At 47.5% G+C, this 20,652-nt stretch overlaps 1 protein-coding gene across 1 annotated transcript in view; it reads left to right on the top strand.

Annotated features, from left to right (window-relative positions):
• The first annotated feature begins 224 nt into the window (after window positions 1–224).
• Daam2 (dishevelled associated activator of morphogenesis 2) overlaps window positions 225–20,652 on the top strand; it is a 57,329-nt gene continuing 36,901 nt past the window's right edge. Inside the window, exons 1-7 of the mRNA XM_059244119.1 lie at window positions 225–343; window positions 10,781–11,006; window positions 13,044–13,133; window positions 14,783–14,857; window positions 15,315–15,409; window positions 19,035–19,368; window positions 20,221–20,331. Of these exons, the coding sequence (XP_059100102.1) occupies window positions 10,839–11,006; window positions 13,044–13,133; window positions 14,783–14,857; window positions 15,315–15,409; window positions 19,035–19,368; window positions 20,221–20,331 (873 nt within the window). The 5' untranslated portion in view covers window positions 225–343; window positions 10,781–10,838. The remainder of the gene's footprint in view (window positions 344–10,780; window positions 11,007–13,043; window positions 13,134–14,782; window positions 14,858–15,314; window positions 15,410–19,034; window positions 19,369–20,220; window positions 20,332–20,652) is intronic.

Genomic DNA, 20,652 nt, shown 5'->3' with positions numbered 1-20,652 from the left:
GATTCAAAGCAGCTTTCCATACCTTCTAGTCCCTGGAGGAATAAGTGGGTCACTGTGATAGGAAGCATGGTAGCTTGCGATGGAGGAGTGGGGACACAGAGGGAGGAGAGATCAGGGCGATGGGGACCAGTTCCTGAGTCACAGATCAAGGCTGTTGGGGCAGGAAGCCACCCAGATTAAAGTAATGTATCTGCCTCCAGTCCTGCCCATCCAGGGACTGTGGGTAACATTTTTGGAAACATACAGGGAGTGGCTGGCCTGGGCTGCACTTCCTGGGAAATCGTGTCCGAGCTGGCCACTGTAGGGACGGGAAGGATCAGCTTCGTGGTTTGCAGGACCCAGGGTAAGACAAAAATGTGGGGTTTCTTATTTAAAACATATTAAAAGTTTCAAGACAGTGGCAGGAGGTTGTGGATCTAGAGTGTACCCAGCTGGCATACCCTGAGGACCAGATCACTTGGACCTCTCTGGGACCATGTGTGGTGAGATGATGCGGCCGGCCGGATGGCTGCCTACAGCTGAGGCTCTGAGCCAGGCTTCTCTCTGGAAAAGCCAGGTTCTATTCTGAGAGCTGGGATGGGGAGATGGGTGAAGAGACTGGCCTGCCATTCATACCTGAGGTAGTGCCGTGGCTGTGCAGACGTTTCTGTTTACACTAAGGCTGCCGTTTATACCCTCTGATCTCTGTGCAGTGGAAAAGTTGTTTCTGAGTTTTGGAGTTAGTCAAATGGAGGTTTGCATGCTTTGTGAACTTTAATTGGGCAAGTTTCTGGTCTTCTTTGGGCCTTCATTTCTTTGTATAAAAAAAATGTTGCCTGTCCTGGTAGCACAGGCCTGTAATCCCAGCCACTATGGAGGCTGATGTAGGTGGATCATACATTTGAGCTGTGCCTGAGCTACACAGTGGCTTCAAGGACAGTCTGGCCAACTTATCAACACCCTGTTTCAACACTTAATTTTTTTCAGCACTGAAGAGGGAGCTCACAGGTAGAAGGGTGCTCAGCATTGCAAGGCCCTGGGTTTAGTCCACAATACCTAAAAATTAAAAAGGACATCAAATCATCATAAAATCATGTCTGCAGGATGTTGGGATGATCAAATGCAACCATAACTAGAAAAGTGAGTGTCCAGGATTGGTGGTGCAGGCCTCTAATGCCAACTGCTTGGGAGGCTGAGGCAGGAGGATATCAAGTTCAAGGCTAAGCTGCAGAGTGAGCTCACAGCCAGCCCAGGCACTGGAGGCCTGTCTCAAAGAAAACGGTGAAAATAGGACAGAAGAGGGCTGGGGTGTGGCTCGGTGTGGTCGAGGCTCTGGGTTCACCGTTCAAATCTCCAACATGACCAAACAAAAGAGGAAGAGGGGAGGGGTCCAGGGCCTGGAGAGGAGGGGGAGAGGGAGAAAGGGACAAGGTAAATGGGCCCAGCCCAGCTTTTAGTACATGCCAGTGTCCTTCCTAGAGATGCAGTGGGTTTTTTGCTTTGCTTTGTTTGAGGTGTGGAACTTTGGAATTGTTTGAGATGCATGACTGTTATCAGTTTGTTTCTTCCATCTCAGGTTCCCAGAAGCAGCTAGAATTTACCAGCTGATTTTCCATAGCAGGGGCAGGGATGCTCCAGTGTGATAAATACCCAGGAGAGTCCAGGTACATGTGCTGGATACACACACTCACACACCACACACACACCACATACACACACTCACACATACCCCACACCACACACCCCCCACGCCATACACACACCACGTGCACACACTTCACAACCACGTGGAAGGTACAGAATCAGATATCATGTGATAGGAACACGCCCTCCCTTGGGCATCACTGCTGGTTTAATCAGTCAGGCATCCTGACGTCCCTCGGACGTCCCTCCCTTGTTGGGAGATGAGATAGGTGACTGTGAACTCAGGCTCAGCCTGTGCTGCGCCAGCACCATCCACTGGTCTCTGCTCCCTGGCCATCATGTGGCTTATGGGAAGCTGAGGTAAAGACTCCCTGTTCCCCACAGTCACAGTTCCTGAACACCATGCCTGGGCAACCCTTCCCAGGCTGAGGGAGGGCTGCGCTTCAGGGCTACATGGCTGCCCTTCTCATTTCTTTTTCTTCTTTGACTTGAAACTCCAAGCAGCCATGGCGTGCTTCTTGAAGAGTGATGCATCCAGCCATGCATGCATACACTCACCCCAAACATACCACACACATACCTCTGCATGTACACCATAACTTAGATACTGCATACCATGCATGTGTGCACTCACCCCAAACATACCACACACATATCTCTGCATATACACCATAACTCAGATACTGCATACCATGCATAGATACCTGCTGCTCACACTAACATGCCATATGCACAAATCACACATATCCCTAAACACTCATGAATACTTAGACATACAAAGCTCAGTGCATAATACAGCTATATACAGACACAAATCACACATACATACTACTTACACAAACATACAAATCACACTTGTACAGATGATATGCATGTACACTATATTATATATATATACACACACACCACATACATGTAACACCTAAACATGTATACCACACATGCACATTTACCCTCCACACATATACTCCATCTACACTCCACAAACACATATACCATCTTCACACATACAACATACACATATATATGATTCATACACCAAACACACATGTCAGCTCAACATATGTAGCACACATGCACGAATGCCACCTACATGCCCATCTATCTCTATACACATATACCATACATTCATATAAACCATTTTTAACATGTACCACATAAATGTCATCTACACATATATACAACTAAACACATATACCATACATGCACATATATCTACACATCTACTCCATGTATACACGTATACCCTTCACATACCACATATATACATAAACCATTTAAACATATACAACAACACACATACCATGTTTAAGTATATACCATAAAAATTTATGCCACCTACACATTTGCACACCAAACATGTACATATGCTATCTACACACACCATACATGACATGTTATCTACATACACATGCATATATAGCATCTATACAAAACACATATACCACACATACACACATACCATCTACAGACATTACATATGTATATATGCCATCTATGCACCATACATGTACACACACCACATATGCACATACACAGTATCTACACATACCATATATACTATCTACACACACACACACACACACCACAGATGTATACCACAATGCACACATGCTATTTACATATGCTCTACATGCACACACACTATGTGCACAAAGCACACATATGTACATGTGCCATTTACCCACAGGATATATGCATTTATAGCATCTAATGCACCACATACGTGCACTATCTACATATATTATCTGCATGCACTTTACACATGCACATATACCATTTATATATGCCTTAAAAGCACATTTAACATTCTTGCACACCACATCCATATACCATCTACATACACACTACATGCGTATTCACTATCCGCATGTACCATACAAATCTCTATTGAAAAGAATGAATTGGCAGATGAAATTGTCTGAACAACTAAGGAGGAAGTGAATGATCACCTTGGATGTGCTATTTTCGATGCCTTTTATCTTCAGGTAGATAGACCAGCTTCTTTCCCTGTCCATTGGTCCCTCCCTCCCCTACTCTGTCTCCAAGAGGGTAGACTGCACCTGTGATGTAGGATTTGCATCCAGCCAGGCCCCGGGACACACACAGGGCCTTCTCTGGTGTGGACACTAATATGTTGATCCATCAAGGATCCAATGAGGGACCATGTGTGTTGCCCTGTCTGGGTTCTAGGGCAAGTTGGCTCTGAAAACAGAGCTTGGTTATTTCCTAAAGCACCCACCCTCTCTCTAGCTCTGCCCAGGTCACACTGCCAGTCAAAAGTCAGGTGGTTCAGAGCTTGCCTGAAGTCTCTGAGGCCAGGCCTGGGTTCCCTGTACCACGTGATCCAATACAGCTTGATAGCAAAACACGGGAGGCCAAGGGGAGTGAGCCGAGCTGGGGGCAAGTGTTTGTTCTGTTGTGCCATGTAGGAAAGTGGAGGAGAGGACAGAGATGGCCGTGTGAGCATGCAAAGCTGAAGCCCTGGCCTCAAGACCTAAAGGGGGCTCATGCTTAGCTTTGTTTTTGCGACGACAAGAACACCGGATGTGAGCGGAATTCAGAACGCTAACCCAGGAGTCCTAGCTGGATCTCCGAGCAGCTAAGCATTGTTGACCAAGCCTCTTAACAGCTCTTGAAGCTTTGATACTTGATGCCCTAGCTGAGGTTTAAAACACTCCCGATATCTGTGTCACTGCTGCACAGTGGGCACATCTGGCCTGGACAGTTGTTAGTGTAACACAGGGTTCTGTGTAGCTGGGGAAGACTGACAGTAACTTTTCTCCTCCAGTAGCCTGGATAGCCTTTCAACACTGTTACAGCTAGCTGGTAAGGGTGAATCTTCCAGGTCTGTGCCAGCTGGATTTCTTCATGTTCTATGGCTCAAGGGTATAGCGTCTTCAGCAATAGGGTCCGACTGTCAAGTACTAGAGGTAACCAGGAGCACTGGCAATATTCGGTGATGTTTGGGGGTCTATGGGACCTCACTAGCCAACAACTCCAAAGGAGGTAACCTGCAATGCTAGGCTTTTTGTTAGCCATGGTATCTAGTGGAATTATGACCCTTTTAATAGGGTAACCCCACGTAATATCTCTGTGTGTGCATATGTATATATGTATATAAACACACACACACACACACACACACACACACACACACACACACACACACACACACAGCTTCTATGCTAGCCTGTTTCCATGCCACTTTTCCAAAGGGTGGTTACTATTAGTCATCCCTCCCAAGTTTCCTCCTCTACCCTACCCGCCCATCCCCCAACCCACTTGACTTATTCCAAGGTCACTGTGAAGTTGGCCCAAGATCTCAGAGTTACCAGAACAACTTACAGGAAACAGGGAAGCCTGAGTTAGAGATTCTGAATCTGTAGCATGTTTGAGAAAGTCCTGAACTGATCCTGACTTAGGATATTGGGCAGGAACTCTGGGGCTTGGTGGCTCAGAATAGTTCTGGGTCAGAATCCTCCCTATGCTGTCAACTAGCCGAGGGACCTTATGTGATGTCCTGACTCTCTCGGAACCATAGTTTTGTTGTTGCTGTTTGTTCCTTAATCACTTCTTGTGTGTGTGTGTGTGGGGGGGGTGGTGTACAGGTATGTGTGCACATGTCCGTGCACATGTATGTATGTGCTTATAGAAGTCAGAGGTCAACCTGGAGTGGTGTTCCTTAAGAGCTCTCCACCTTGCTTTGTGGATCCCCCACTAGCCTGGAGCTTACCAATGTGGCTAGGCTGTTGCCCACTGATTGCCAGGGATCTACCTGTTTCTCTCCCCACATGGCTTCTCACGTTGGTTCTGGGAAATGGAACTCAGGTCCTCATGCATGCGCAGCAAGTGTTCATCAACTTAGCCATCTCTCTAGCCCCTTAGTCACTTCTTTAAAATGACACCAAGCATCTTAGGTCTTCATGGGTATAAAACGTAGATCCATCTCAGTGTCCTTTATGCTGTCAAATCTGAAGTATGAGCATTATTCTGTCTTTAATTAAGAGCGAGAAATAAATGCTGCTGGTGGGGGCCTTTGAAGATCTAGGGTGCCAGCTGTGCAGTGTGGAGTGGTGGAGGTCATGGCTTTGGGGTTAGAGGAGACCAGACGGGAACAGAATCTGGAGACAGGAAGTCCTTCCTGCCTAGCTTAGGGTGGGATGTGGGGAGCTGGGATGCTCAGAAAAGAGGAGCCCCTTGGGAAACCTTTGAGAAGGGATCGGGCCAGATAGTGAGAAAGGTTGGGCTTCTTGGAGATCTTCAGTCAAAGGCAGCTGTTCCACTGGGGTACCTCGGTCTCAGGGAGAGGAACACTATGAAACACCATGACCACTGACCCACAAGTATAGTGACGGAGCTGGGACCGGCCCATCTCAGAATATGAGGAGACTGTGGCAGTGAGGGTGAGGCCTGGAAGAGACTCTGGCAGCTCATAGAAGGTGCTGCTCCCATGTTTAGTGTCCCCACAGGAAGGGGGAGGACGTGGAGGGCAAGAGGCTGCCACACTGGGGAGGCTTTCATGGAGGAAAAAGTGGGTCATGCTGGAGGCAGGTTCAGTCCCTTTGGCCTGAGCTCAAGTCCACTGGGCTTCCTTCTGCTCTTGCTTCCTGCTGTCCCCTGTGGCTTCTCAATCCTGCTCCTCTTCTTAAAGGGACTTTACAATGACACTGCTCTGGCCACATTACCTACCACTACCCACCACCTGCCCACAGCCAGTCACTGGCTTCTGCTTTGCTCTCTGTTTCTTTTTAAATTTTGGTTGGTTGATTGATTGATTGATTTGGGCTGCAATGTTGGGAATTGAACCTACAGTCTCATGCATGCTAGGCAAGCATTCTACCACTGAGCTGTATTCCCAGGTCTATTTGTGGCATGTGTGGTCACACGCATGCGTGCATGGACATGGTGTGCACATATATGTGCGGAAGACAACCTCAGGTATTGCTTACCCACCTTCCTGTCTCTTTTGGACATGTAGTCTCTCAGTGGCCTGGAACTTATCATGTAGGATAAGCTGACTAGCCAACAAGCCAGTAAGTCCCACTGGTCCTCTTGGCTCCTTGTCCCCAGCTCTGGGATCACATAAACAACTCCATTCATGGATTCTGGGGCCTGAAGTCAGGTCCTCATGCTTGCAAGGCAAAAATTTTACCAGCTAAGCCATCTCCCCAGACTCCAACCTTGGAGTCAATGCATAATCATTATGCACACCTGTGCAGTACAAGGCACTGCGTCAATACATGCCCATTTTACATAATGATCAAGTCAGGGTAATCAGCCTGTCTGTCACCTCAAACCCCCACCATCTCTTCATTTGCTTTTCTAACTAGAGTGAGTTCAAAATGCAGGGAAAGGCCAGTTCCCCCCCCCCTCTCTCTCTCTCTCTCTCTCTCTCAATTTCTCAGTTTCTGAAGCTAAAGCCAGGTGATTTCTGAGTTGTGGTGGGCAATTCTTGTAAGGCTGGGCCTAAGCATCCCATCGAAGGAATGTGCTTCTGGGCAGGGCCAGTCTCATCTGCAGTGACCCTGAGACCAAAGGTCAGCAGCCATGTTGGTCTCTACCTACTGAGCACTCAGGTGCTCCCATCATGTCCATGGTCTTGTTCACGTCTCACATGGTAATTATGACATGGTAATTATGTCAGTATCTCAGATGAGGCACCTGAGCTCCTAGCTAGGAGATATCCTTAAGGTCACCACCAATCAGGTAGGCAAAAGCCAGGGGTCAAAGTCCAGGCTGCCTGGCTTCTGGGCCTCTGCTCCTGGCTCTGTCAGCAGGTGGCTAGAGCTAAGAAAGCAGATGGGCAGAGATGTGAGCAGTCACTGTGCCTAGCTCCCCACACCAGAAGGAAATGTCACATGTGACAACAGGTAAGACAAGGAGACCAAGCAGAGCAGTAGTGGCTGTGAACAGCGGGTGTAAAGCTGGGCCAGCTTGGGTCATCCTGGCTCACCCCTGATTTGGCAAGGTCTGGGAGGAGTGGAAGAGCAGAGGAGGTTGAGGAAGACTCAGGGTACAAGAAAATGAGGGGGTGAGGGCAGGGCCACAAGTCCTCCTAGGCATCAGTCTGACCCTCCTAGAGTTCTATCGTGCTACCAGCCTGGCCTCAGTGCCTCAGCCTCTGGAAGTTTCTTTATGCACTCTGCACTCAACCCAACTCCTTTGGATTCACAAGGCTGATGAAACCAAGGGGACAAGCTTCGTAGTCTTCATGATTACCCATCTGCCTTCAGATGTGGAGCCTCACAGCGCCTGGCCCTCAGACACTAGGGCCTTGTCTTACCCACTCTGCTGGTTAACATGGACGGTCAACTTGACATAATCTAGAATTACTCTGTGGGCTCATCTGTGAGGGATTCTCTAGATGAGGCTGATTGAGGTGGGACCTGCTCCATGGGCTGTAGTCCTAGACCACATGAAAAGAAGAAATCACGCTAGGCTCTGGCTCCTCCTCCATCCCTGACTACAGTGTGATGTGACCAAGTGTCCAGCTGTCTCCATGTCCTCTCACGCTGAGGGACGAGACCTGCACCTTCCTCCAGCTGACTTTGCCAGGCAATGAAGAGTGATAATCACACCCACCGTGCTCACTAGCTGTCAAATCCCACGGAAGACCCCAGACATCCCTCCTCGAGCATCTGAAGTCTCTGGTCCAGGATAGTGACGCCTCCACCCCAGCCATACACCTCTCCTCCTACTCTTGAAAAGGTTCCTGGTTGCTTGTCAACTGCTAGGACTGAGCGGTTCCAACTGGTATTTCCTGGCTGCTTAATAAAGAGTCCTCTATCCTCATTTTCTGAGATCACAGGTAATGTTTAAGTTGACAGACCTATGGATTGATCACTGTTGAGCACAAGTCTTTTATTACCTGTAGAAATGAAGGTCACCAGAGAGGCAGGAGATGCAGCTTCTGTCTTCAAGGCGCCTCAAATATGTAAGAGGGCCAGTGTTTAATCAAGAAAGAACCAGTGTTGCACAGCTCTTTTAGACTGTTTTATTTAAGGCTGGCCTGCACCTATTAAAAAGCCTATCACAAGATTTATAAAGAAAGATAAAAATTGAATCAGTAAAAAAAAAAAAAAGTTCTAGAATGGCAATTAAAATGAGATGTAATTTAAATGAGAGTTGACATAAAATTCTACAACTGTTAGCTGATTTGTTAGGAGTCTGAGAGTAAGGTGCTATTCTCTAGAAGGTCCCAGGGTTCCGTGTGCTATGTTTATCTTGTTTATTTCTCTAAGATACCAGAGCTTGGTTCAAAGGAATGCTTCAGGGTTAGTATAACAAGTTCACAGGGTTGGAGTGAAGACTTCTCACATTGCTGTATAGGAAAAGGACTGGTAATGAAGATTCATGTGGATATAGAGCTTGCAGATGGACCATGAACCCTGGTGTGGATGAAGAGTGGTCACGTGGGTACAGAGCTCATTAATGGACCATGCCTCCAGGTGTGAATGAAGAGTCACGTGGGTATAGAGCTCTCTGATGGACCATGCCTCCAGGTGTGGATGAAGGGTCACGTGGGTACAGAGCTCGCTAATGGATCATCCTCCAGGAGTGGATGAAGAGTCACATGGGTACAGAGCTTGCTAATGGATCATCCTCCAGGTGTGGATGAAGAGTCATGTAATTACAGAGCTCCCTGATGGACTATGTCTCCAGGTGTGGATGAAGAGTCACAGGGGTATAGAGCTTCCTGATGGACCGTGCCTCCAGGTGTGGATGAAGATGTGGCCCTTATCTCATGGTGATTTAGTGCATTTTCATCAATGATGTAGTGTCAGCTGTGGATATGTCTTCATCCAGATCCAGGAGAGACAGCAAAGTACCAAGACTCAAAAGTAATTCAGCAACCCCCAGCAAATTAAATAAAGATGGCAAGATGGCTTACTAGGTAAAGGTGATTGCCACCAAACCTGGGAACCCATCCTCAGAATACACCTGGTGGGAGGAGAGAACTGACTCCCACCAGTTTTGCTGACTTCTACCTGTACACCACGTTACACATGTGTGTACAAGCACACACACACATACACACACATAAAGAGCAAACAAATAAGTCCTATATTTATATGTAGAAAATGGAGCTCTATTTGTAAGGTGGTGGGGAGATGCTCTGGGCAAGACTGAGTATGTGGATCTTATTAGTCTCCTTGTTAGATCCACTCAGGTCATTTGAAATGTGTTGGGAACCAGAGGTGGAGGATGGATCTGCCCTGAAGAGGTCTGTGTGCAGATGGCTTAACTTAAGCAATCCAGGGGCAGCCATGGTGGGGCTGGTGTTTCTCCTCTAATTGGCACCACTGAGTGAGGTTTCCCTAGAGGCAAGGCCAATGAATTAACTCTTTCTGTTCCAACCCATCAATCAGTCTCGGTCAGAGCAGAGTCCTTGGTGGGTGTGGAAAGCACATCTGGCCAGATTTCCCCAAACACGTTCAACGTTCAACACCATCCCAAAGGACAACTTCATCTCACCTGCGGTTTAATCTCCCAATTCTCCTCATGCTGAGAGCTCTGGCCTCCTTCAAGATGGATGGGTGAGCCATTGTCTTGTGGACATTTTGAGCTACTTTGAACACATCTGAGTACAAGAGAGTGGGCAAGCGCTGAGAGGCTCTTTCCATCTCTTTCTCTGGGGGCCTGTGCATCAGGAGCTGTGTCCTATAATTAGCTCAAAGTTCTTCCAACAGCTGACTTCCACCCTCCTCTCCCATCACCCATAAAACCATCTCTCCCTGACCCTGAAATGGATCAAATCCATGAACTTTGGTGTATGTTGATCCTCGAGGGGCCAGAGAACTCCTAGGATATTCTCATCACAGGTATGGAAAACATCAGCTAAGCACCAGCTCTGACCACCTGAAGGTCATATGTTGTGACTGCTGTCCTCAGCACTTCTCCAGGGACAAAGAAAGGGACAGGGGAAATGTCCATGCCAGCAAACACCTGCGAGTCTGGTGAGGACAGTCAAGTAATTTCAGGTGGAAGGAGCTGGAAGAAGTAGAGAGTCTGTGAGAGAAGGGACAGGCCTTTGATACTGAGCTGATGGCCCCCAACAGTCTCTGTAACAAGAGTTCGGGAGGCAGAGTGGCCTCTGTCCCTACCTGTCTGGCTCTTTCTCATGACCACCCGTTCTCTCTGTCCTGATATCTAGATTGTGCCAATGAGGACCTGAGGCACCTGCCTGCTGACCATCCCAGCCTGCAGTGACCATGGCTATGAGCAAGAGGAGTCACCATGGCCTGGGCTTCCTTTGCTGCTTTGGAGGCAGTGACCTCCCCGAGATCGACCTCCGGGACAGCCACCCATTGCAATATCTGGAGTTTTCCGGTCCCATCCCGAACCCAGAGGAGCTCAACATCCGCTTTGCAGAGCTGGTGGTTAGTGAGGGAAGGGTTGAGAGGGCTCTGATGATGGGGAAATGGGTGGAGAGAGAGCAGAGAAGGCAGAGGACAGAAGCCTATGTGTTGAGTTCTCCACTCCACAAAGCTATTCTTAAGGATGAGGTAGTGCTTCCCAAAGCACCTTCCCAGTAGAGGAAACAGACCCTCACTGAGGCAGACACCATGAAATGGAACATGAAATGGTCCCCAGGACAAAGGATCTTCCTCCGGTTCCCTTTAGTTCTGGACCATCTGATGCTGGACCAGCCTGGCTGCCATTAGAAGGGTCAGATTGTGAAAAGAGACATTGAGAACTTTTGATAGCTTTCTCTCAGTTGCTTTCTGGAATTTTCATAGGAGCCTTTAATTTCAGAAGCAAGCAGAAAGTGGGGTTCTACAGGGGACTCTGAGAGCCTTCAACGGGGGGATGAATAACTAGAAACATGGAGGCAGAAATGCCTGGTTCCTGCCTAGGACCTGGCTGGGACCAAGGAAGACCGTCTCCTGGGCTGTGCAGAGGACAGGTTGATGAAAGAGTTTCTCCTTGTCACTAAAACTGTAGACATGTTTAATTTCAAAGGCAGGCACGCTGATTGGCATTGTTTTAAAGCACATGGTGTGTACTGTCCAATGGCAGCTGCTGACTACCTAAGCTGAGCTGGACTGCTGACTCCCCCAGCAGGATAGGAAGAATGTGCAGTCATACACATGGGATTTGGAAGTCTTAGTTTGAAATAAATAATGAGCCAGATGTGGTGGTACACTTGGGGAGTGGAGGCAGGAGGATCAGGAGTTCAAGGTCATCCTTGGCTACATAGTGAATTCCAGACCAGTCTGAGCTATAAGAGAACCTATCTCAAAAAAAAGAAAAAAGAAGAAAAAGAAAAAAAGGAAAAATAGAAAAAAAGAGGAAAAATGTAAAATATATTACCAATACTTTTTACATTTACTACATGTTGAAATGGTCGTATTTTAGTTATATTAGTTGAAATAAAATGTAACATTAAAATTAACTTCATCCATTTTTCCTCTTTAATTTTTTTAGTATGACTAAAACATTTTTAGATGTGCTTCTCTCATTACATTCTACTTAACAGTTCTGACCTAGGGAAGGAGAAGTCTTAAATATTCTCTCTAAAGCCCCAGGGCTGGAGAGATGGCTCCGTGGTTAAGAGTGTTTGCTGCTCTTACAGAGGACCTAAGGCTAGTTCCCAGCACAACACTTTGTGGTTTACAGCTGCTTGTTATTTCAGTTCCAGGGGATCTGATGCCCTCTTCTGGCCTCCATGAGTACCTGCACTCATCACACACACACACACACACACACACACACACACACACACACACACACACCCCAAACAAAACAGCTTTTTAGAAGCCACCCAGCACAGACAAACCTATAAAATCATCCAAACTACCAAGAGAATGACCCCAAAGTATGACAACCTCCGAGGCTTGCTCCTCAGGAAGCTTACCGATCAATGTCACTGCTTCCTTTGGGATGGTTTTCTATTCCCACTGCTCACTCTGGCCCTCGCCCCTCTGGCTCAGCTTCTCCAGTCATGCTGAGCTTGAAGGATCCAGGAAAATTCAGAGGAGAGACTCCATAGGCAGGCAGAAGGGTAGGAAGATCTGAGAAAGGGACAAGGCCATTTGATGGCATGGGGCCTCTTCGTCAGGCCTTAACTCCAGTTTAGGTGCTAGCAGACTTTGTAAAGACAAGCAACCATGCACCGGACATGCCAGACGAGGGAGCAGAAAAGCAAAGGCAGGAAAGTCGGGAACAGGGTGGCCTGGAGCAGGAAGGGGATTCGCAAAGACAAGGAGGTATGGGCAGGAAGCAGAGGAGCATTGGGTAGAAAAACCTGACTTGGTTGTGGCAAGGGCTTTGGATTCTGCTTCTAGTGGAGCAAGAGATGCCTTATGGTATGTGTGTGATGCTCTCTGGGAGGAGGTCATGGGCTGTGGGTAGTCTGGGGTGCTCTGGTCTCCTGTTGGCTTCATACTCAGGTGTGATTCTTCTTGTCTTTGTAGGATGAATTGGACCTCACGGACAAAAACCGAGAGGCTGTGTTTGCACTACCACCCGAGAAGAAATGGCAGATCTACTGCAGCAAGAAGAAGGTGGTCCCCCTCAGCCCCTCCTGCTCCACCTCAGGGGCCCCAGAAGGGGCATCTCTGATGCTCATTCTTCATTCATTCACTCCTTCTTTCTTTAATTCACTCTAGAGAGTCTTGGGTACACACTAAGAATGTGAGAGCAAACAGTAAAGAAAAACCAAGTGTGGGCTGAGAAGAGAGCTCAGTTAGTAAAACACTTGCTATGCACACTTGAGGACCTGAGTTCAAATCCCAGCAACTACATAAAAAGCCAGACTGTTGATGCATGCTTGTAATCCCACTTTTTGGAGGAGGTGGTGGGAGGGTCCCTGGGGCTTCTTGGGATAATGAACTTGACTGAACTGGTGAGCTTCAGGTCGCAAAAAGAGACCTTATCTCAAAAACTAGAGGGAACGGCTCCTGAGGAATGCATGGGAGGTTGTCCTCTGACCTCCATATATGTGTGCACACATACACACGTACACTCATATAGTAGCACTACACACACACACACACACACACACACACACACACACACACACACACCTGCATACATACCCACGCAAATGAAACTCATTTTAAAGAAGGCAAGAAAACTATCCCTATTCTCTTGGGCTTACCCTCTGAGAATCAGGATTGTCTATTCCAGAAACCCATGGGACAGACACCTGCCAGACCCTTGGGCTGGGTCAGGGTCAGTGAGAGGAAAAGATGAGAAGTGTCACTACCCTTCTTGGGCTGCTTCCTGGCACACTGGCAAGGCTCCATGTCCTAAGAGTTCCATAACCTCCATAACTGGGTACCGAGTGTTCGATCGCCTAAGCCTATGGGGACACTTTTTATTCAAACCACTATATCAGATAATGAAAACTTTTGATAGCCCATTGATAAAGCATGAGGTGCTCAGTTTGACCCACAGGATGTATGTTTAAAGAAATCCATGTGTGGTGGTCAGCACATTTATAATCCCAGTGGTGGGGAGGCAGAGACAGGTGGGCGCTCTCGGGGCTTGCCGGCTAGCCATGCGAAACTACTTGGCAAAATCTGGACCTGTGAGAGAACTTGTCTCAAAACACAAGGTGGACAGGGCCTGAGGACAACACCAGGGTCATGCTCAGACCTTCACCTACATGCATACACATATGCGTGTGCACCCATATGTACCTGTACTTACACAAACATGCACATTCATACATACACACACACACACACACAAATGGAAGACATAAAAATATTACTTTATATGAGTCTCAGTAATCACAAAATGATATTTTATTAGCTATAAACTATAAAAAAGAATAGAGACAGCAGGAAAAATATTTTAGAGTTTGGACATGTGGCTCATTGAAAATGACCCCTGCCCCTGCCTGGTTTCTTGGCAGTCACATAAATCTGTATTCATTTTCAATATTTCACCAAGGAAGAAACAGAAACCTAGGGAGCTTCCACAGACTGCCCTTGTGGGTAGGGCTGGAAACTGATCCTCTACAGACTTCAAATGATGTTTCTATCTTAGCTTATGGATCTGTCCATCCAGAAGTGTCCAACCCCTCGACATTGTGGCACAATGTTGTCTTCTACTAATGTGTTGGGCCACATTTGTAACTACCCTAGGATACATGTGTCCTGTGTGCCATGGTTGGACACACCTAAGTCTGTCCCTCATGTTTCAGGAGCAGGAGGACCCCAACAAGCTGGCAACCAGCTGGCCCGACTATTACATTGAACGTATCAACTCCATGGCTGCGGTAAGTGTCTGTTCTTTTCCCACCTTGCCCCCACATAGACAGGTCTAGGAAGGCAGTGATGCCCCCGACACCAAACCACCATCCCTGCTCTCCAGTGCCACACTTGCTAGACACAGCAGCTTTCAGTAATCCCGAGATCTTATACAATCCACCTCCTTGGACATCAGAGTCCCCTCAACTAGTTAAACACGTATTACCCCCGTTGGACATTACACATCTTGGGAAATGGCAAGAGTCAGTAATCCCCTCTGTTTCCTAGATATGGGAAATTAAGTCACAGACCAGAACCTGGTTCTCTCAGAGTCTGTCTATCATAGTAGTAAAGCACTCTCTGAGCCCTCGCCCTTCCCAAGGCAAGGTACCCTCCCCAGGCACAGCTACCCTGGGAGTGCAGAAGCCTCTCAGGGAAGGCAAGCCGCTCAGTGTGACTTCTACTCCCTTTACCTGTGGGCTTCAGATGCAGAACCTGTGTGAATTTGACGAGGAGGAGACCAACACGAGGAACCAAGTTGTAGAAGACCTGAAGACAGCCCTCCGGACGCAGCCCATGAGGTGACCTGGACTGTACCCTGGAGATCACTCCCTTCCTTCTCTGCCCCTTCTCAGTGGCTCTGTCATCCTGAAGTCTTGCACAGTGCTCTGCTCCAGGCTGGCCCTATTGGCCAAGGTCACTCTTGCAAAGTTCTTTAAGATCCCCTTTTATCTTCTTTGCTTCCCAGTTCCCATTTTCCTCCTGGGTTGCTGGGAGTGTGTGGATAGGAGGGGAAATGATACGGGGAAGTGGACAAGCCTTGGGTCCCCAGACACTCTGAAAGAGGCATTGAGGGCAGATGGTGTATAATAAAGGACTTTCGGAGAAACAGTGGGCAGAGTGACCACTCAGGGAAAGAGGAGGGCATGTGTTGAGAAATCCTCCACGCACTAGGGGACGATGTGGAGTCTAAGGGTGTGCTATAGCCATCTAAAGCGGGAGCCAAGCAGGAAGGAAAGGGGATGGATGGGTGTCCCAAAGGCCACAGAATACTTCTCCTCCTTCCTAGACCACAGTGGAGAGTCTAAAGGCAGCCAAGAGCCACAGAGTTCCTCACTTCTGGCTCTTCCCAGTGGTGTGCTTGAAGTGGCTTCTAGCATTGGATGAACCTACTATTAAATTCTCAGCAATCTTGCAAATGAGTTATTAGACTTACTTTTGATTACATTTTAAATTATATAAACTAGCGATTAAATAAATGATATTCAAAATAATATTGGTATACACCACTAATTACCCAATTATTTTTCTACATTTGCTGCTGCATATGTTCTTTCTACTAGGTATGTTCTTGAGTTTATGCCCGTGATGCATGGTAAAGATAGTACAGAATGGTATATAATCAAAAGTTTATTTTAATTCCCCCTAATAAAATTGTGATTTTAAGAATCATATGACATCATTGTAGAAATTCTGTGCAATACAGAAAAGTATAAAATAGGGAAAAATAAAAAATACATGTTATTAACTTAAATTGAGAACATACTCTGTTGATATTTATACAACATAAAATTCATAGAGATACATTTACATATTAATTATAAATAGTGGTTCTGAACTCATTTCATGGCCACTTTCTAAGGTCATTAATTACACCACTGAATTAAGGTCTCTACAACTTACTGTTTTTTTTAATGTATTACCATAGATGTCTCACACACAGTCACACAGATAAAAGCTAAAGTCTTGCTTCCTGCAAATAATGGCTTTAAACAACAACATAAAATAGACAGACAGAGTTGAAGAATAAGCCAATGCAATTAAAATAGGCTCACAAATATTAAAAAATGCAGGCGATAGCAATAAATGTGCTTTTTAACGCTTGAGCAGTGAGAGCTGGCAGCGGGTGTGATAAGCACTATAATCTTGAAGTACCGATGGGTGAAAATGATATTTTAGATATCTGCAACAGCTCTAATTTGATATGAAAACAGCGGTGATTTATTTGGGTCGACAAAGTCTCTGATTCTGCAGCTCTGGGGTTGGTAGCCTCTATTCCTCATTGGCGGAATGCTCGTTTTCAGTTAGAGGTTATCCAAGATAAAGGTGCAGTTCCCTTTCCCCACAGAGGCCTTTGGACTCTGAGTGAATGCTTCCCAGAGGCTCTTTTTGGGAACACCGACTCCAGAGTAGGAGCAGCTGGGCTAAATGGCTGTACTGCTAAGAGGCTGAGCACAATCGAGATAAGGGTTGTTTCCTGAGTCTCCTGAAAGGGAGCTTTCCAGCCTGGGTCCCTTGGCTCTCAGTCTAATGGCCTCCCCAGGCTGAAGTGTTTTCTTGTCACCTGTCTATAATTCCCTCAATACCCAGTCTGAATAGAGATGAGTCTTCAGGTTGACCCACCATAGTGATTATAATTCCCCCATCTTAGGTATGCGAAGGACAGTCAGTGATCGGCAAATTTAATGTGTGAATTATCTTCTTATCACTGAGACCAAGTACCTGAGAAAGGTGACTGAAGGGAGAAAGGACTCTCAGAAGGTTCAGTCCGTGGTTACTCAGCTTTGGCTCTGGCCTGTGGGAAGGAAAACTCCATGGTTGCAGGAGTGGTGGCAGAGGCTGTTCCCCTCACAGTGGACAAGGAGGGAGAGAAAGAGTATGCAATATACCCTCTGAGGCTCAGCTCCAGTGGCTTACTTCTTTCAGCTATCCCCCCTCTCCTAGGACCTCCAAAACTAGCTTTAGCAGTTGAGGACCAAACTTTCAATACAGGAGCCTTTTGGTGGGATACTACCATCGTACACAGTATTTATAATATAAATAATCGGGCTGGAGAAGTGATTCAGTGGGTGGAGCCCTGGCCGTGCCAGCATGACGACCTGAGTTCAGATCCCCAGCACCCATTTAAAAGGCACACATCTGTTAACCCCGGTGCTGAAAGGCAGAGATAAACGATATACCTGGAGCTTGCTGGCCAGCCAGTCTAACTGAATTGGTAAGGTCCAGGTTCACTGAGAGACCCTGACTCAGGAAACAGGGTGGAGGACAATAGAGGATACCTGCCATTAACATCTCCCTTCTGCACGCACGCAACACACTGGTGCACACACACACACACACACACACACACACACACACACACAAGAACACACACAGTAAAAACTAAAATACAAATAAAACATAAATCCTTCGGTGAGGGGTATCCCTGGAGGTATAGGCAGGCTGGGGAAAACAAAAACCTGGAAGTAGTGAGAATGAAAATTCAAATTTAAACGGAGTATGTTTTGGAAAAAAGTTTTCTGGTGTAATACAATCCCTGCTGCACAAGGAAGCTAAGTACACTGAAACTCAGTTTGGGGAACATGTTATTTTTCCCAGTAAGGTGGGTTCTGGAGAAATGCTACCCGTGTTAGCTTAAGGGCCTAGGGGAGAATCTGGCCCAGTCTTGGTCACACAGATAGTGTAGAGGTCATTTGGGCTACTAGCCACCTCTGGTGCTGGCTGTGGGAGCTTGGGGAGCCCCTGACTGTAAGGGTCATTTAGGTTACCAGCCATCTCTGGTCCTGGCTGTGGGAGTTTGATATGGCCTGACCTAACAGATAACGCAGATCACCAGGCAGTTAATCACCTCCGTTTCCCAGCTTTCTGGATGGAAGAAAAGGTTTTACATCCTTTGCCTTGGGAGGGCAATCTTGTGTGTTTAACACTGCTGGTTTTCCTGGAGATCTGTGGGCACAAGGACCTATGTGCTGTAACCCCCCCCCCCCCACACACACACACACACTCTGGGGCTGGACAGATACTCAGCACCAGTTAGGAGCACTTCCTGCTCTCCCAGGGGACCAAAGTTCCGTCCTCAGCACCCACACTGGGTAAGTCACAAGTGCCTTTAATTCCAATTCCAGGGATCTAATGTCTTTTCCTGCCTTCTCAGGCACCTGCACACCTGTGTGCACGCGCGCACGCGTGCACACACACACACACACACACACACACACAAACACACACACACAAAAATAAGTTTTTAAAAAGAATTTTTAAACTGTGAGTCTTCTGAAAGGATGAGATTTGGGGCCTATGGATAAACTCCTAAATGAGCCAGGAGACTGCTGTGGGTGGAGCATGGTGAATGGTGTGCATATTGAGTAGCTATTTGTAAAATGTGTGGAACACAAAAATAGAAAACTCCCTTTGGGCTCTGCTTAGATTCGTGACCCGCTTCATCGAGCTCGAAGGCTTAACCTGTCTGCTGAATTTCCTCCGGAGCATGGACCACGCCACCTGTGAGAGCCGCATCCACACCTCTCTCATCGGCTGCATTAAGGCTCTGATGAACAACTCCCAGGGACGGGCACATGTCCTGACACAGCCCGAGGCCATCAGTACCATCGCACAGAGCCTGCGCACGGAGAACAGCAAGACTAAGGTTGCGGTGCTGGAGATCCTGGGTGCGGTGTGCCTCGTGCCCGGAGGCCACAAGAAGGTTCTGCAGGCCATGCTGCACTACCAGATGTATGCAGCTGAGCGTACTCGCTTCCAGGTGGGCAAAGGGTTGGTGGGTTGGGGCATCACTTGGGCATGGAAGGGCTGACACAGGGTAAAGCTGAGAGACTGGGAACCATATAAAGGAAGCTGGAGGGAAGGGACATCTTGCAGGCTGTCTGTCCACTCACGAAGGAAGAAAGACCTAGGACCCAGAGGCCTCTCTCGAAAGACATAAGAAATCATATGTTCAGAGCTGTGGTCTGGCTTTCAAATAGGTTTGTCCTCTTATTAAACTGTGGGACCCTGAGGCTGAAATACTGGTTTACTTCATGTTTTTGTGGCTCTGGGTATCTGAGATCAGTACCTGGATCATGATAGGAGCCCAGACAAGAATTGTTGAGTACAGTTGCTGGGGGTCAAGATTTCAGGGCTGGATGAGTGCCAAACTTGAAGACATTGGACCAGCTCTGGGAAGGCGCTCCATGCTAGCTCCCTTCTCCTGTCTGACCTGAGCACAGTGCCTGGACAAGACTCAATTGTTGACCTGATTTATGAGCCAGGCTGTTGATCGGGCACCATACATTTACAGATGAGCAATTAGCCTGTGCGGAAAGTGACCCCTGGCCCTTTGCAAAAGATGCTAAACAGACTAAAAGTAGCATCCATGAGGTTGGGAAAGTGGGCAGGAATGGCCAGGGACTGTCAACAGCAGTGTCAGAGGGCAGCAGTGAACCCAAGCCCTGAGGGCTGAGCAGGAAGCCAGGGGGTGTGGAGATCTGGGGTGGACCCCAGAAGTTGAGGAGGCATGATCAGGCAGAGAATGGAGCAGCTTCCTGGAAAGGCAGTAGAGCAGGGGAAGAGGCTTCTCCAGTAGCATCCTCCCTAACTGTTCCTGTCTTCCTGTTAGACACTGCTGAATGAGCTGGACCGAAGTTTGGGTCGGTACCGGGATGAGGTAAACCTAAAGACAGCCATCATGTCCTTCATCAATGCCGTCCTCAACGCTGGGGCTGGAGAGGTGAGGCCACTTCCTTTTACTCTTGGACCTCAGGAACTATATGAGTTTAGGAGCTTTCTAGGCAAATGACAGAGAGAAGGATGGAGGCATCTGGTTGGTGTGACAGATGGGGCCGTTGTCATCTTCAGATATCTTTAGAACATCTTACCTCCTTCACTTGGGACCATGGAAAGACAGATTGCACAAGTCTAGCCCCACTCCATCAAGGCCCCTGACTGCCGAGGACCCACAATCCGTCTTAGCAGTGGCTGTTCACAGTGGGGTTGGGACTGATTCTGACTTTGCTTCCCACATGATTCTCTGGGGGTGTTGTCTAAGACT

Source organism: Peromyscus eremicus, chromosome 16_21 (assembly GCF_949786415.1).
Source record: "Peromyscus eremicus chromosome 16_21, PerEre_H2_v1, whole genome shotgun sequence".
In the NCBI taxonomy this organism is placed as follows: Eukaryota; Metazoa; Chordata; class Mammalia; order Rodentia; family Cricetidae; genus Peromyscus; species Peromyscus eremicus.
The sequence above is the reverse complement of the archived record's forward strand: the minus strand, read 5'-3'. Positions and strand labels throughout refer to the sequence as shown.